This window comes from Marmota monax, unplaced genomic scaffold, assembly GCF_021218885.2.
Source record: "Marmota monax isolate L192 unplaced genomic scaffold, Marmota_monax_Labrador192_F-V1.1 WCK01_AAM20220418_F8-fsc00206, whole genome shotgun sequence".
Classification (NCBI taxonomy): Eukaryota; Metazoa; Chordata; class Mammalia; order Rodentia; family Sciuridae; genus Marmota; species Marmota monax.
The window spans coordinates 1,250,261-1,265,945 of record NW_026694490.1 but is presented as its reverse complement, the minus strand read 5'-3'; the positions used below and the strand labels follow the sequence as shown (position 1 = coordinate 1,265,945).

General features: G+C 41.2%; 1 protein-coding gene across 3 annotated transcripts in view; it reads left to right on the top strand.

The window, feature by feature from the left end:
• Positions 1 to 243: 243 nt before the first annotated feature.
• Positions 244 to 15,685, top strand: part of Drp2 (dystrophin related protein 2) — a 41,670-nt gene continuing 26,228 nt past the window's right edge. The window contains exons 1-3 of one of the 3 annotated variants that reach the window (XM_058571259.1): positions 244 to 644; positions 10,189 to 10,360; positions 14,555 to 14,718. In XM_058571259.1, coding sequence (XP_058427242.1) covers positions 10,250 to 10,360; positions 14,555 to 14,718 — 275 coding nt within the window. In that variant the 5' untranslated portion in view covers positions 244 to 644; positions 10,189 to 10,249. The remainder of the gene's footprint in view (positions 645 to 10,188; positions 10,361 to 14,554; positions 14,719 to 15,685) is intronic. The other 2 variants (XM_058571257.1, XM_058571258.1) reach the window with 2 other exon arrangements.

The following is a 15,685-nucleotide window of genomic DNA, read 5'->3' as shown; positions in this document are numbered from 1 at the left end:
AAGACTGCCTTGGTCCTAAGACTGTTCTTTGAGTACCAATGACAATTCTAGAGCAGAGTGTTTCAACCCCTAACACAGAAACTGAATTCTGGACTGGCTACCAAGTGCCCTTGCCAGCTGCTGGCCCTGAAGTTGGTTTGGCTCTGCGATAGATCTGTGTAAGTTGGGGCCCAGGCTCCTTGCTCAGCTCAGCAGCTTGTATTGATCTCCGGAGTTCTTTTGTCTCCTCCTTCCCAGTAGAAGCCTCTCCTCTCCCCCTCTCTCCCTCTGCTTCTCAGGCTCTTCCGCTTTCCTCCTCTGCCTCTAATGAATTGAAATCTCTGAGAGCCGCCACGGCTCTGGTAGTTTTACAAAACTGTCCTTGCTCTTTCTGCATTTGCCCAGTCAAGGGTGTCTTTGCCTGAGGTCGCAGTGATGCTATTAGTCCTGGTGATGATTGCATAGCAACACAGAGCAGCTCGGAGAGGGGAGGAGGAAAAGGAGAAGGAGGGCAGGGAGGTGGGAGAGACAGAGGGAGAGTGTGCATACAGCAGCTGTCGGCATCCCTGTCTCAGGGACTTCTTTGCTGATTCACAGAGGCAGTCCAGTCCCAGCCTCCCAGCTTCCAGCTACCGCCTGCTTCTCAGACCTGACGGAATCAGAAGGTAGGCCACAGAGAAATTATTTCCAAGCCTCACCCTTGTTCAGCTGGCTGAGGGGAAATAACTAAAGGAGGGGAAGCTCCCGAGGTACTGTGTAAGTGTGTGTGTGTGTTGCGCGCGCGCACAAGCCTGTCTGCCTGTCTGCCTGCATGTGCCTTTGGGGAAAAACTTGCATTAAAAATGCTCATAATGAAGTAGCCCCTGCTCAGATTCATAAAGAAAAAAATGTCCAGGAATACAAACTCAAAGCAATTTGATCAATGGTGATCCAAAAATGAATAAGAGGTAGGTCCATGGTCTGCTTCTTTGAGAGGAGAGGATTATTTATTTATTTATTTTAGGTTCTCAATGACATGCTTTTTGTCCAAGGGTAGATTTCCTGGTGAGAGGGAAGGGAAGGTGTATAGAAAACATTGGCTAGAAAAGGAGAAGAGAGGAAACACAGGACCTTTGAGTAGATTTTCTGAGCATATGACTATTCTGACCAGCAGATAAGACACAGGAGTTCTTCCCTGAAGTAAACGGGGCTCTGACCTAAGAGCCTGGGGCTCAAGGGCTCATCTAATCTCTGCATATACTTCCTGGCTCCCTTCATTTTCCCTGTTGCATTTCAGTTCCTTGTGTTCTTCCCTTGTTTCCTTTCTACCCCCCCTGTAATCAGGAGGCATCTCTCTATTCTTGAGAACATAGCTTGGAGTGGTTCAAAATCGAGCTTACTTCTCTTAGAATCCAATCCCCAATTTCCTTCTGCTCTCCCTACCTTTCCAAGGATCAGACCAAGCACCCCAGCCTGGTAAATGAGCCCAAGACTGTATGGGTAGTTAAGGTTTATTCTTCCTTTGGTAGACAGGTAGAGACAGGCCTCATAGGTACTGGGTCCAAGCAGGTGGTGGAGCTGGGGTGGGTTGGGATAGAGGAGGAGGGATGTTAGCAGCATCTGCCGTCTGCTTCCGTTGAGCCTGGTGTGTGCTGTCTGGAAAAGAACATACTTTTATGTTTTCTTTTTGATTGTTCAAAAGAACAAAGGCCTTTAAAAAGCTGTCTAGTTCACCTTACTCCTGAGTTTTCTAAAGAAATCCTTGTTTCTAGATTAAAGGTCCTCAAGTAAATCACCTTTCAAAAAGACCCAGTGTGAGCCACAAACCTCAGATTTTTCCCTCTAAATTTAGGTGGGGGAAATGGCTCCAAAAAGTCTTAAGGCCTTCCAAGGAACCCCCCCACCCACCCACCGCGAAAAGGTAGTACTGCAAGTTGAATAAGTATCCTATCTCTGAAAGCAGACTGAGCTCCTCTGTCCCCGGGGAGACAGGCCTATTTGCAGTCCAGTTCCCTGCAAACTATTTCTGTGGGATGAAGGCACATGGAAAGAGCTCCTTTTCCTATGAAACTTGTAGCTCCAGGTATTCAGCCCTAGCTAAACAGCTCAGAGCTCCTACCTGAAGCATCCTTCAGCTCTGCTATCACCTAAAGGAGGGGAACATGGCTTGAAGTAGAAACAGCAAAGGCACAATAACCAGATATAGAGAATGTATCTGGGATGCAGCCTCTAGCCACAGATGCTCAGAAGTTTCTGATGTTGAACAGTGTCAACTGGGATGGAGTCTCACTAATGAAATCTGGGAAGATAACCTTATAAACTTATCAGCAATAATCATAGGAACTCTACTCAGTAGAAATTATACTATTAAACTACATTGCTCCTTTACAAAGGATTCTAAACACACTTTAGAAACTAAAGTAACAAGTAAATCCTTTTATGATAGCCTTTATTCCGGGAGATCATTAATAAATTCTGTTCTACATTGTTGTTGTGTATGTGTGCATGTATGTGTGTTTATGTGTATGAGCATTCTGTGGTTCAGTAGATTTTTGGAAATACTTCTTAACTGAATTTTCTTTTTTGGGACTCACAATGTACATAAGCATATTAAAGGCTCTGAGAAGTACTGCTGTGAATAAATAATTTTATTTAACCCAGAATATCTCAAACTGATTTTACCAGGGAACACTTTTCTATATGAAAAGCACTTTAGCATCTTATAGACATGATTTTGAGAATTGCTGCTAAAAAAGACCCGCAAACAACCAAACAAAAAAAACTTGAAAGCAGTAGTCACATGGAAAAAAAAACTTGTAAAATAATGTAGTCCAACACTGCATTTTTAAACATAAAAAACCCAAGAGGTTAAAAATATTCTTCTCCTCATAACTGGTAGGTTTCTCAGATTGTCTTCTGATTTCCAGCTTACTGCACCCAACTGCTTCTGCTTCTCTAGCAGGTTCTGTCTTGTGAAATGAGTTCCAGGAAAACTAAGCAGATTTGAGGAATAATATTTAATTTCAAATCCAACATTTGTATTTAATACGTTTCCTTTAGTATTTTATTATATTTCCAAATTATTGACTTTCCTTTCAGCATGGGATTTGTGGCAATTTAAAAACATTTTGTTGAGGCTGGGGTAGTGGCTCAGTGGTAGAGCACTCACTTATTACAGGTGAGGCACTGGGTTTGATCCTCAACACCATATAAAAATAAATAAATAGGGGCTGGGGTTTTAGTTTAGCGGTAGAGTGCTTACCTAGCATGTGCAAGGCCCTGGGTTCGATTCTCAGCACCACATAAAAATAAATAAATAAAATAAAGGTATTGTGTCCAACTATAACTAAAAAATAAAACATTAATAAATAAATAAATAAAGGTATTGTGCCCATCTATAACTAAAAAAAAAATTAAAACATCTGTCATGAAATATTTTGTATATTCAAAAGGGTATAAATAATAATACAGTGAAAATCAAGAGTCCCTACTACCCAGTTTAAGAAACATACTAGTGGAGTTAAACCCCACTTTCTATCCTTCCATAATTAAAATTCCCTCCCTCCAAAGTAACCACTGTTCTGGATGTAGTGCTTATTACTCCCATGCATTTATTTATATTTTTACTACAGATGTATGTATCTTTAAACAACATATACTATTGTTTTATATGTTTAAATTTTATATTAATAGTATGTTACATATATATATATATATATATATATATATATATTTCCACAACTTGTTTTTTTATTCAGTATTATATTTGTGAAATGCATCCATGTTGTAACATGTGGCTCTAGTTCACTATTTTTTTCACTGATCTATTTATAGACATGCCGTAATTTGTCCATTCTGCTATTGATGGATATTGAGGCTATTTCAAGTTTGGGGTGATCACAGTTAGGGCTACTATGATCATTATTGCATAGATATTCTTAGGTGCTTTTTTTTTTTTGGTACTGGGGATTGAACCCAGGGGTACTCACTGAGCCACATCCCCACCCTTTTAATTTTGAGACACGGTTACACTAAGTTGCTTAGGGCTTTGCTAAGTTGCTGAGGCTGGCTTTGAACTTGTGATCCTTCTGCTTCAGCCTCCTGAGTTGTAGGTGAACATTTCAGGAAGATATGTGGGATGGAATTGTCCCCTCACAGAGTATGAACCTCAGCACCCTCAGGCGATATTGTATTCTCCAAAATGGTTTACTAAATTATACTCCCACAAGCAGTATATAAAAAATTCTGCTTTATTGCATTGATTGGCTCTTGGAATAAAATTCTCATCCATGGGGATATATCTCTGATTTCTTCAGAGGAAACTACATTTCTCAAAATTGCTTTACCACTAACTTCTCAGGAAGACATTTTCTTGTTTCCATTTGTAAACGAAGGGATTGGCCTAGGTGATATCGAAGGTCCCTTCCAGTTTGACAATCTGAGTTCCTCTGATTTATTCAATAAGTGAGGTACATCTGAAGCACAACCTTGGTTTTTGGCTGTATTGTACGAAATTACTTGAGGAACACATAACAAAGTTAATGAAATGTGTGTCTCCTCTCTTACTGCTATGCCATCAGGTACAAGGGCAGTGCTACAAGAGGGAAGGCAGTCACGCAGCATCACCTTAGATTGGGGAGAAGAATCTGTGGCCCATGAGAAGGGGAGTCTTCTTCCCATTTCCATGTTATTTCCCACACTTCTCCATCTTAGAAGTCTTTCCCTATTTCTTGATATTTTCTTCCCCCAAAATTATTTTAAAATATATATGATATATATGCATATATCTGATATGTGAAAATCCCTTCATACAACTCGCCAGAAATAATGTCAACGGTTTGGTGTGTATTTATGCAGGCTTTCTTTCTGTACATATGCACATGTACCGTTTAATTTTTTTTTTTCAAATTTGGACTTCTACTAGACATACTATTCTGACACTTGTTTTATTTTACCTAAATATATATGCTTGACATTTGTTAAATCTTTCTAACAGCTTACATAGTATTCCATCGTGTGAGTGGCTATCATAATAGATTACATTTGAGTCCTCACTGAATGCCAGAAACTATGGATTAACTGCTTGCAACAAGGCTACAAGGCAGGTATTTTTTGTTATCCCTACTTTATAGATGTAAGAAGTAAAGTACAATAAAGTTAGGGAGCATGTCCACATCTGTTCTAGTAAGTGGTAGAGCCAGAAGCAAACCTGAGCATCCAGGCTCCAGGCCCATGTCCTTAAGCAACACACTGTGCCATCTCTTGGACATTGCGCACTTACCAGTTCTCTGTTGATGGACATTTGAGTTGATTGCATATTTTTACTATTACAATCAGTACTATAGTAGACATCTTTGTTCACTTCTGTAAGTCTTTGTGTAATGGAAGTTCCTAGACTTCTCTAGGTTTAAGGAGGAAAGAGCTTATTCTTTAATTCAAAAAATATTTATTAAACTCTATGCACTGGGGAAGCTCTGAGCTCAAGCTAAGAGAGTTGACCAGAACTTTACTTCTCAGATGCCCTAGAAAATTCATTTAAGTGCTTTGTAAAATTTGCCAGCCTGGTGCTGTCCCAGACCTAAGACTTAACTACATCCTATCTGTTCTTAATTGCTTGTATCTTTGCTGGGATAGTGGTATAACTGAATTGGTGCTTGGACTTCCATCTGATGGGCCATAGCCAAAAATCTTCTCCACCTTCTAGGATGTCAGTGACTACAATGCCTCAGATTCTGGGTTCCAGGATTTACACAGGCAGAATAGTATAATGGTGAACTTATAGTCTGGGGCACAACTCTCTGGGTACAAATCCCAGCTCTTCATCACAAATTCACAGTGTGACTCTGCACATGTTACTTACTGTCTCTGTGCCTCTGTTTTCTCATTGCACATCAAATATAACAGTAGTAATTACTTCACAGGGTTGTCATGAAGATTAAATGAGTCAATTTATATAGACTTCTTAATTAATATATGCAAAACATGGAATACAGTAAATTGTAACTGCTATTATTTATTTGGATATAGAAAAGCTGCTAAACCAGTCTTGCCATAAAATTATTGAAGAGCTCCATGATATTTTGGAGAGGAATGGGGAAGGAGAGAAGTAGCTGTTATTAAATGGGTAATATGTTCACATCGTTCAAAATTCAAAAAGTACGCAATAATATTCAGTAAAAAAATCCTATTAATGTATCTACTATTGATGATGAAGCTTTTGTGGTGTAATAATTAAATTTCTCAACCTGGCCAGTGATTGTATGGGGATTTGCTTTATAATAATTCAGTATACTTTACATATATGCTTTATGCAATTTTTATAAGTATATTTCTTTATTAAATAGGGGGAAGATAAAGGGAAATACCAAAGGAATCGAGAGAATTCTCTACAGTAGCTATTCAGTTCCTTTATCTGATGGTAACAGGTTCTTTGGTATACTTCCAATGATATTTTATGCAAATTTAAGCACAGGTTTTCCTTTTCTATACAAATGTAGATTAACCATCTTGGTTTTTTTTTCTTGTTTTCTTTTTACTGAAATATATCTTAAGAGGCTTTAAATAAATTGTTCTTAATTCTTTTTAAATAGTTGTATAGACCTTAATTATATGGAGTTATTTTATTTAAATAATCCCATAGTAATGGGCATTTAGTTTGTTTGCAACTTTTTGCTGTTTCAAGACTTGCTAACATTGTGCATACAATTCACATAGATGCAAGTAAATATGTATACAACAATGATTATACCTAACACTTACTGAACCATGCACTATTGCCAGACACTGTGCTAAATTATTTAACTACATGGTTAATTTTAATCATTAGAATAATTCTGGTATCACTGTAAAATAATGTTTTATATGTGTAGGTAATGGTACTCTAAAATGACCATGATATAGCAAGTAAAAAAAAAAGGACACAAAATGATAGCTAGCATATGATGACTATTTTATTTAAAAAATGCATGTATATATTTTTTACAGAGAAACTATCATGTCTTCAAACCTGTTATTAATGGTTATCTCTGGATGGTAATATTAGAGATTATTTTTATTTTTATCCTCAGGATTTTTTTGTATTTTCCAGTTTTTCTATAAAAAACATGCATTAAGAGCTGATGGAATGTTGCCTACTATGCACAAAGCCCTGAGTGTGATCCCTAGTACCACAAATCAATACAATTTTTAAAGAGGATAAACTTTTAAGGTCTGAGGACATAGCCCAGTGATAGAAGATTTGCCTAGCATGCATGAGACTCTGGGTTCAATCCCCAGCACCACAAAAATCTGTTTTTTTTTAAATTTTAAGAGCATCATTATCCTTGAAACAAAAATAAAATATTAATATAAAAAGAAGTCTGAAAGGAAAAGAAAATGTTTACATATACACATGGAATATTACTCAGCCATAAAGAAGAATGAAATTATGGCATTCACTGATAAATGGATGGAACTGGAGACTATCATGAAAAGTGAAATAACCCAATCCTGAAAAAAAAAGTCTGAATGTTCTCTCTGATATAGAAATGCTGACTCACAATAGGCAGTGGGGGGCAGGAAGGAAGGGAAGATTACCTGATTGGACAGGATGGAGTTGGGGGAAGGGAGGGGAGATGGGAATGGGAAAGACAGTAGAATGAATCGGATATAAATTTCCTGTTTTCATATATGAATACGTGACCAGTATAACTACACATCATATATGACCACAAAAATGGGAAGTTATACTCATGTATATATGATATGTCAAAATACATTCTAATGTCATGTATAACTAAAAAGAACAAATAAGAAAATTTAAAAAGAAGTCTTAAAGTAAGCCTTTTATAGCCTTTATGCTCATAACACATTCATAGCAATACATTTTTTTTATCTGAGTGACCAATTTTTTATGTTGGTGTCTGATCATAGAGGAATCATTTTTTTAGCCATTCTTTGGGGAATTTACTTGTGAGTAAGGAGCTTTGTAGCTATTTTCTCTAGGGATTTTGACTGCAAAGTATTCTTCTGGCCATAAACTCTTGTGCCTTCATAATCTGTAATTGTTTCTAATCTTTGGGCTACAGACCCCTGAGAAAGAGGGAAGAGTACTTGATGCAAGTAATCTAGAGATCTTTAAATGTACAAATGTTTTTCTCACTCTGTAAGTTCTAAAAGTACAGATACTATTGTGGGCATGAGTGGGTGAAGTGAGATTTTTTTTTTAAATCTTAAGAAGGGGCCCTTACACCTAAAATGCAGGGAACCACTGGAATAGAGTCTAAAAATGGTGACTGTTTAATCATCAGCATTGAGAATTCAAGAGACTCAGTTCTTGCCCTTTAGATCAGGATTTTTATGAATTTTGCCAGGCATTAAGAGAGAGCACCTTTATCATTTACAAGCATCGTCTCTGCCACCCATGCTCATCACATTTGTGTATATTTGTATATATTCACTAAACCATCAATTGGTTTGTACATTTAAAAGTTTTGCTCAAAACTCTCCTTTTCTAAGCTTAGCTCCTGACACCTAAAACTTATAAGCACAGCTATTATGTAACGCTATTCTCACACTTCTTAGCATACCAAATTTTCTCTTTCTCCTGTCTTCCCTCTCTTGCTGATGGCAGTATTGTCCATCCAGCTCCCAAATTAAGAACTCCTTCACGTCCCTTACCTTTCACATCCATTTGATCACTGAGCCAAATACATTTTATCTCTCTTATGTATTGCAAAGCTGTGCTGCCTGCTCTATCCTCACAGCCTGCCTGTTATACCAGCTATTCAATGGGTTCTTCCCTTGGGAGAATCACTCCACAAGGCAGGCAGAGGACTCTTTATAAAATGAAATTCTGGTTATGTCACTCTACTGCTCAAAGTGCCTCCCTGTTGTCTTCAAGATAAAGGCTAGAATCCTCTGTTTGTCATTTAAGGCATGGCCCAATCTGGCCAGAGCCTCCTTTTCCAGCCTTATCTCCTGCTACACCACACAAAGCACCTACCTTGTCCTCTGATCACATTGAACACACCACATTTTATTTTTGTGTTGTTTGGAATGTTATTTTTTGTTTTATCTTTTTTCTCTTTTTCAACTGGGGATTGAACTCAGGGTCACTCGACCACTGAGCCACATCCCCAGCCCTATTTTGTATTTTACTTGGAGACAGGGTCTCACTGAGTTGCTTAGGACCTTGCTAGTTGCTGATGCTGGCTTTGAACTCATGACCATCCTTCCTCAGCCTCCTGAGCTGCTGGGATTACAAGCATGTGCCACCATGCCTGGTTGGCTTGTTTTATCTTTTTTGCCTATTGGAAGTTCCATTTCGTTTTCATGACTCACCTCAAGCATATTCATTGTTCTTGAATGTGCTTGAACTTACTGGATAAAAGTCATCTTTCCCTCATCTGTCTATTTACTCAATCCCATAAATACTTCTATTACAATGAAAATAACACTTCATGGTCTCTATTTTCCCTGTATGTGTTCTCTCTGTATGTGAACTCCTCAGGATCAGGCTCCATGACTTTTTCTTCTCTGTTCCTCCTAAACTCTAGCTAGACTGAACTCACTGTTCTCTGAATATACTGTGTCTTCTTTTTTAAAATATATTTTTAGTTGTAGATGGACACAATACCTTTATTTTATTTATTTATTTTTATATGGTGATGAGGACAGAACTCAGTACTTCACATGTGCTAGTCAAGAACTCTACCACTGAGCCACAACCCAAGCCCATGCTATGCCTTTTTGTGACATCAGCATTTGCAAAAGTGGGTTGATCTGCTAGGAATGCCCTTCTCCATTTCTCTCCTCTCTGCATAGGCAAACATCTACTCTTCTTTCAAGACTTATCTCAAATAGAGTGTCTTTGAATCTGCACATTCTCAAATCGAGTTATCTGTTCCCCACTCTCTGCTCCCCTAGCCTTCCAGTCCAATCTTGATTGTAACATTTGCCTATGTGAGCATTCTGTTATAATTATTAGTTTACCTGACTGCCTATCCTGCCTACCTCAGGCATCAATTCATCTTTGTATCATTGACATCAAGCTAGCATGTAAATAATAAATAATGACTTAATCAATAATTAAAGTATTTTATGGCATATGGTGGCCAAGGAAGAATTAATGGATCATCAGTAAGCTTTGAATACTTATTTAAATAACTGATCAAGGCACTTGTGGGTAGGTGCTAAATTCACAGACTTTTTCTAGTCTTGACTCTAAATTTGTCCTTGTTATTCTTCCAGGTGCTTAATGCTCAAAAGTCAGTCTACTGCCCATCCTCACCCCCCATGAGCCTTGGTTCTGATGCAACCTATGGTCATGCAGGGATGCCCTTACACCCTCCCACGATGTCATGAATGGCGGGCTGCTGACAGATTCCATCAGAGCAGCAGTCTCCGAAGCACCCAGCCTCAGGTAAGAGTCCAAAAGTAAAAGAAAGACCTGTGGAGAAAGAGTGGACATGGAATCTATGTGAGTCCTTGGGGTACCCATGTTTCTTAAGGCTTAGGGGTGTTCTCTGTATGCATGAAACCCTTTGGATAGCATGGGGTCTCTTTGAGGCCCATCCATTATCACTGATAAGGCCTTTTATTGGGGGCATGGTGCAAGGAAGGTGTTGGGCTGGTCAAGCCAAAAGGCCCACTGTGAGTTACAGATCTGGGGAGGCTCAAGAATAGCATGGACTTTCAAAGCATTGCCTAGGACGAATCAAGGCCTTCCCTTGCTTTGTGATATACCTCACATTCTGCAGGTATCTTTCTCATGCCATTGGCTCTTCCTCTCAAGTCCCCAGTATTCCCTGTAGTTCCTGGCTCAGCCAAGATTAGAACTCCTGATTTCATACCTGTCTCTCCTCTCTCTCTTCTCCCTTCTTAACACAGTGATGGCAGTGTATATATCTGTATGTGTATGCTGGTAGGAGGGTAGACGATGTGTGAAAGACAGTAATCTAGAGAGGGCATCTATATTTTCTGATGATGAGGGAGGTCCAAGGAAAGTTGAAGGGAGATGCATAAGTATACTTTGGGTTGCTTTGAGATCCAGGGGCCACAGGGATGTGAGCAAGCACTATGTCTCCTAGAGTCTCACAATTGGACTGCAGTGCTGTGTCACTGCTAGGGTACCAAGGGCAGCTAAATGTACAGGGAGAAGAAAGGAGGGAGAAAGTAGGATGAAGAATGTGGGTTCTGGGGAGCCTATATGTAGAGGATGAGGGAAGGTCCAGGTCCAGGAGACATGAAGGTCAGGTCTTTCTGAATTGTTTCCCACATCTAGCCAGAGAGAAATTTCTAGCTCTAGCATATTATCAAACCCAGGGTCATTTTATGAGTCTGCCAGTTACCTACCCCTTTCCTGGAGTGGGGCTTTCATGGGGTTGCAAAATTGAGATGCCTGGGCCCTTCTAAAAGGCTGACTTGCTCAATGTTCACCCATTCTAGGCTTCACCACCTAGGCAGAGGGGCCTGAGAACTTTATTGTGTGAGTGTGAATGGTATATCCCAACTACTCTTTTCTGCCATGGTTTAGTTTCTCTTCCCACACAGCCTTTGTCTCAAAGTTTCAAGGGATGTGTAGAAAGCCCTTTGGGGAGTGGGGTGTGAAAAGCGGACATCTTGGCCACAAAAGCCAGAAGTAGAAGGCAATTGATAAGGAAATAGAAAACAGTTACTTTTCATGATTTGCCTACTTTGTGCCTGGCTCTGTTAGGTGGGACTTGAGAGTATAAAGAGAACTGGCGGAGAGGGGAGAACAGGGTGCTGGAAAATAGTGTGGGAGCTGCGTGGGGGTTAGAAAATCAAGACAGATGGAAGGAATTAAAAGCTAACATGGATGGAACCCAGATTATCGTGGGTGCTTCCTCCAGGACAGCCAGGACAACTTGGTTATGGCTAGGTCACAAAGGACTATTTCTAACTCTGGGGTATATTCACTCCAGAGGACTCTGTGAGACTGGCTTGAGCCCAGTTATGCCAGAACAAGAGAAGCTGCATCTAAGAGCTAGAGCCACTCCCCACTCTTGGCCTGTCATCCCCTAGCCACCACAGTTGGCTCCACCCAAAACCCCTAGAAAGGGTCAGACAGCTGTTCCAAGTATTCCTGTAGGTGGACCTCAGCATGGAAACAATGTGAAACTGTGGAAAGCCTAGAAGACTCTGTGGGAGATAAATGAGGATGAGAACAGAACTCTTTTTGGTAAAAATGAAGTGTTTTCCCTAAGTGCTGAGGGGTGGGAACCCAGCTCAGGAATGTTAACCTTTTCCCAGGCAAGTCTGCTAGATATGGAAAAGAGCAGCCACTTCCAGGAGGGGCTCTACTCCTTGGTCAGTGACTTATGGGAAAGGGCTTCCCTGGGCTCCACCAAGGGTAACATGGGCTTTACAGGAACCTCTTTGACACTGGCACCCTGCATGGAGCTGCTAGATTCCGTTGCCCCTCCCTTTTCTGAACAGGTCCAAAGGGAAGCCCAGAGACCATCCATGTTCCTCTGTCTTCAGAGTACAATGAGAAATTTCAATGTTATGACTCTTCCTTCAATCCTCTGTCTCTCTCAAAGTCAGGGCAGAGCACTCCCATATTTTCACAGTGGGCTTCAATGAATCTTTTGGCCCCTGCACTCATTCAATGAGAATTAAATTAAAAGGCATTTGGCTGCCCCTGCTTCCTGTTGCTGCCATCCCATGGATCTGTCCACAGGTGTGCCTCATATATTCCTTACTGCCTCTGAGGAAGCTTAGTTAGTTACTGAGTTGAGGAGAAGGCTTTTCTCTCTCCCAGAGTTATCCTCCTGCCAGGCCTTGGGGAAATTACTTACCAGAGGTTTGTCACCAAAGAGGTCTGATCCTTTCTTCCACCTCAGAGGATGGGATGAACCTGGAGGTGGAGTGAGCCCTTTGTGTCTTCCATGGAAAGGGAAAATAAATCAACAGAAGCTACTCTCTGTATGCCCCTCCTAAACACCATGGAATGCCCAGTCCCACTCCTGCCATCCTTGCCAGCCTGGGAGGGCCATCCTGGCCCTGGTGTGGCGGGCCCAGTTGGGAGCGAGCCGGAATTCTGCAGGAACAAAGCTCTGATTCAACAGCCAGGCCCTGACATAGCCACCCCCTCCAGATTCCTGGGGGGTCAATAAACAAACAGGGTGACAGCCCCCGCCTCCTGGCCTGGCTCAGTTCTTCCTGCCTCCCTGAGTAGGCTTGCTCAGAGCTCATCAGGACTCTGCCTGCCTGTGGCTCACTAGACACTGAATCTGGATTCCTGCTGAGGAATAATCATGGAGCTGCCTGATCTGGCCATGAACTCCCCAGGCAGCACAGGTAGGGTCAGCTCAGGAACCACAGGGTGGCTGAGTTCTGAGCATGGTCCCCAGAGCTTGGCAGCTCCCTCACGTAGCTTTCATAGTGTGGTTGTGAGCTGTGGTTTTAATGAGATGATTGATTTCCTAGATTGCCTGGAGAGTCTTGTGTGAGGACAAACTATGGTTTAAAGGAAAGGGAGATTACAGTAGTCTCAGCCACTAGCAGAGCCAGTTTCTTTCCACAGGAAGGCAGCAAAATAGATAGGTAGGCCTGTGGGTCTCTAGCTGGGGCAGAGCAGCTCAAGTTGAGATTTCCTATTCTAATTCCCTTTCCCTTGCCCTATCCTGATCCCTGGCTGGGCAGGCTTGGGACTGTGCTATGGGTAGCTACTTTCTTAAAGGCTATATAGCATAACTACCCTTCCCCCAATCCCCACAATAAACTGATAGCTACTAGTACATGGCAGAGCAAGTAATGGACTACGAGCCAAAGTTCCCAAGGCTAGAGCTTGGTAAGTTCCATGGCTTGTCCTCTTGGCTGCTGACTTTGGGTCAAAGTCCTTTGGAGATCAGGATTCAGATTGCTGCTTAAGTCCTCGCTTAGTTCATGCTTATCTTCATAACCAGTGCTCTTTAGGATGATTTCCAACCTTCCTGACTGGTGGGATGTACAGGTGGGAAAGTGAAGAGACCACATAAAGGCCTAGGTCCATTTGGGAAGTAGAATATATACTACTGACAGCTCTGGTTGTTCTGCTCCCTCTCTGAATCTTTTTCTTTTTTTTTTGTGGTGCTAGGGATTGAACCCAAGGCCTTGTGCATGCAAGGCAAGCACTCTACCAACTGAGCTATATCCCCAGTGCCCCCTCTCTGAATCTTTATGAGCCAGCCTCTCAGCTTTATTTTCTAGAAGATTAGTTAAACTGTGGGACCCTGAAATATGAGCCTATGGCTCAATTTGAATGCTATGGTTGTCAGCATTTGGGCAATTCTAACCAGCTTCTTACTTAATGCAAAAGTTCTTTCAGAATCCCATCTGGACAGTGGTCCTGGCAGAACTTACAATAAGAGTAGTAATAATAGTAGTCAGCATTTCTATGGACTGACCTGTAACAAGAGAAAGCCTTGCAATGAATAGGGGTCACAGATTCTTTTTGTATCTCACCCTCTGAACACACCCATAGAAAATAGGATTTCTGAACCCTAGGACCAGCTCTTCTCTCTTGTTGTTTACTCTTGTTCCACCCTTGGCTAGACATAGATGAAGGCATGGCACACTCCAGGGATCAAAGGATGTCTGTGTTTCTGTCCAGGTTAGAGCTGCTGTCACCTCCCCTGCACCTTCTCAGGATGGTGCCAGGGTTCCCTGCCTAAGTCCAAAGCTGTTGAATGGGTCTGTTGGTGCCGTTGACCCCCTGGAACCATCAGCCATGAATCTGTGTTGGAATGAAATAAAAAAGAAGTCTCACAACCTCCGGTAAGGCCTGGCCCCTAGAAACAGGTACCCATAAAGAATTGGCTGTGACAGCATTGGGCTTCTTTAGCTGCTGTACTTTGTCATTCTCCTCTCAAGCCTGTGTTCCCTCCTTTTCTCAGCTTTACTATCCACTTTTTTAATGCCCTCTATTCCTACCCATTAGTTTTTAGCCCAGATAAGAGAAACTCAGCAAGAGCCTGAAGATAACTTCTCCCCCTCTTTCTCTGGCACTGGGGAAAGAACCCTGAGTTAGAATTTAGGACATTTAAATTTGAGCCTCAATTTTAAGTAGTTGTGTCACCTTGGATAAATTGTTTGAGTTCTCAGAATGTTAGCTTCTACTTGTTTTGCTTTGTTTTAAGGGGGAAAAATCAGTGAAGGAATAATACCTATCCTTACTACCTCAGTGTTGTCATGAGAATTCAAATAGAAAGTGAAATGTTTTCTAAACTTAAACATGCTGATGCGTAAATGAAGAAAATGATTCCCCCTTCCTCCACTTCCTCTCATAGCTGTCCTCTATCCTGTGGGTCTCATGTTTATTTCCCATTTTTTAATGCCCTCTATTCCTACCCATTAGTTTTCAGCCCAGCTAAGGGAAACCCAGTAAGAGCCTGAAGACAATTTTTATATGTTATTCTCTTCCCCCTACCTCTCTATGTGTGCCTGACATTTTTCCTCTCCACCCCATCATCAAAGCCCAAACTCCTGGCTTCTGGTGGGCTCTGGTAAGGTTGAGGTAATGTGGAGAAGTTGAAAGAATGCCAGCCCTGAAGTCAGATAACCCAGGTTCAAATCATAGCACTACCAGTGACTCTTAACTGTGTGACTTTGGGCAAACTGCTTAACCTCCCTGGGCAATAGTGATGCCTATCCCATAAGGTTGTTGTGAGAATTAGTTGAATCAATGATTTAGGTAAAGGGCTTAGCCCAGGTTAGGGAAGCAATGCATGAAGATAGTTGTTAT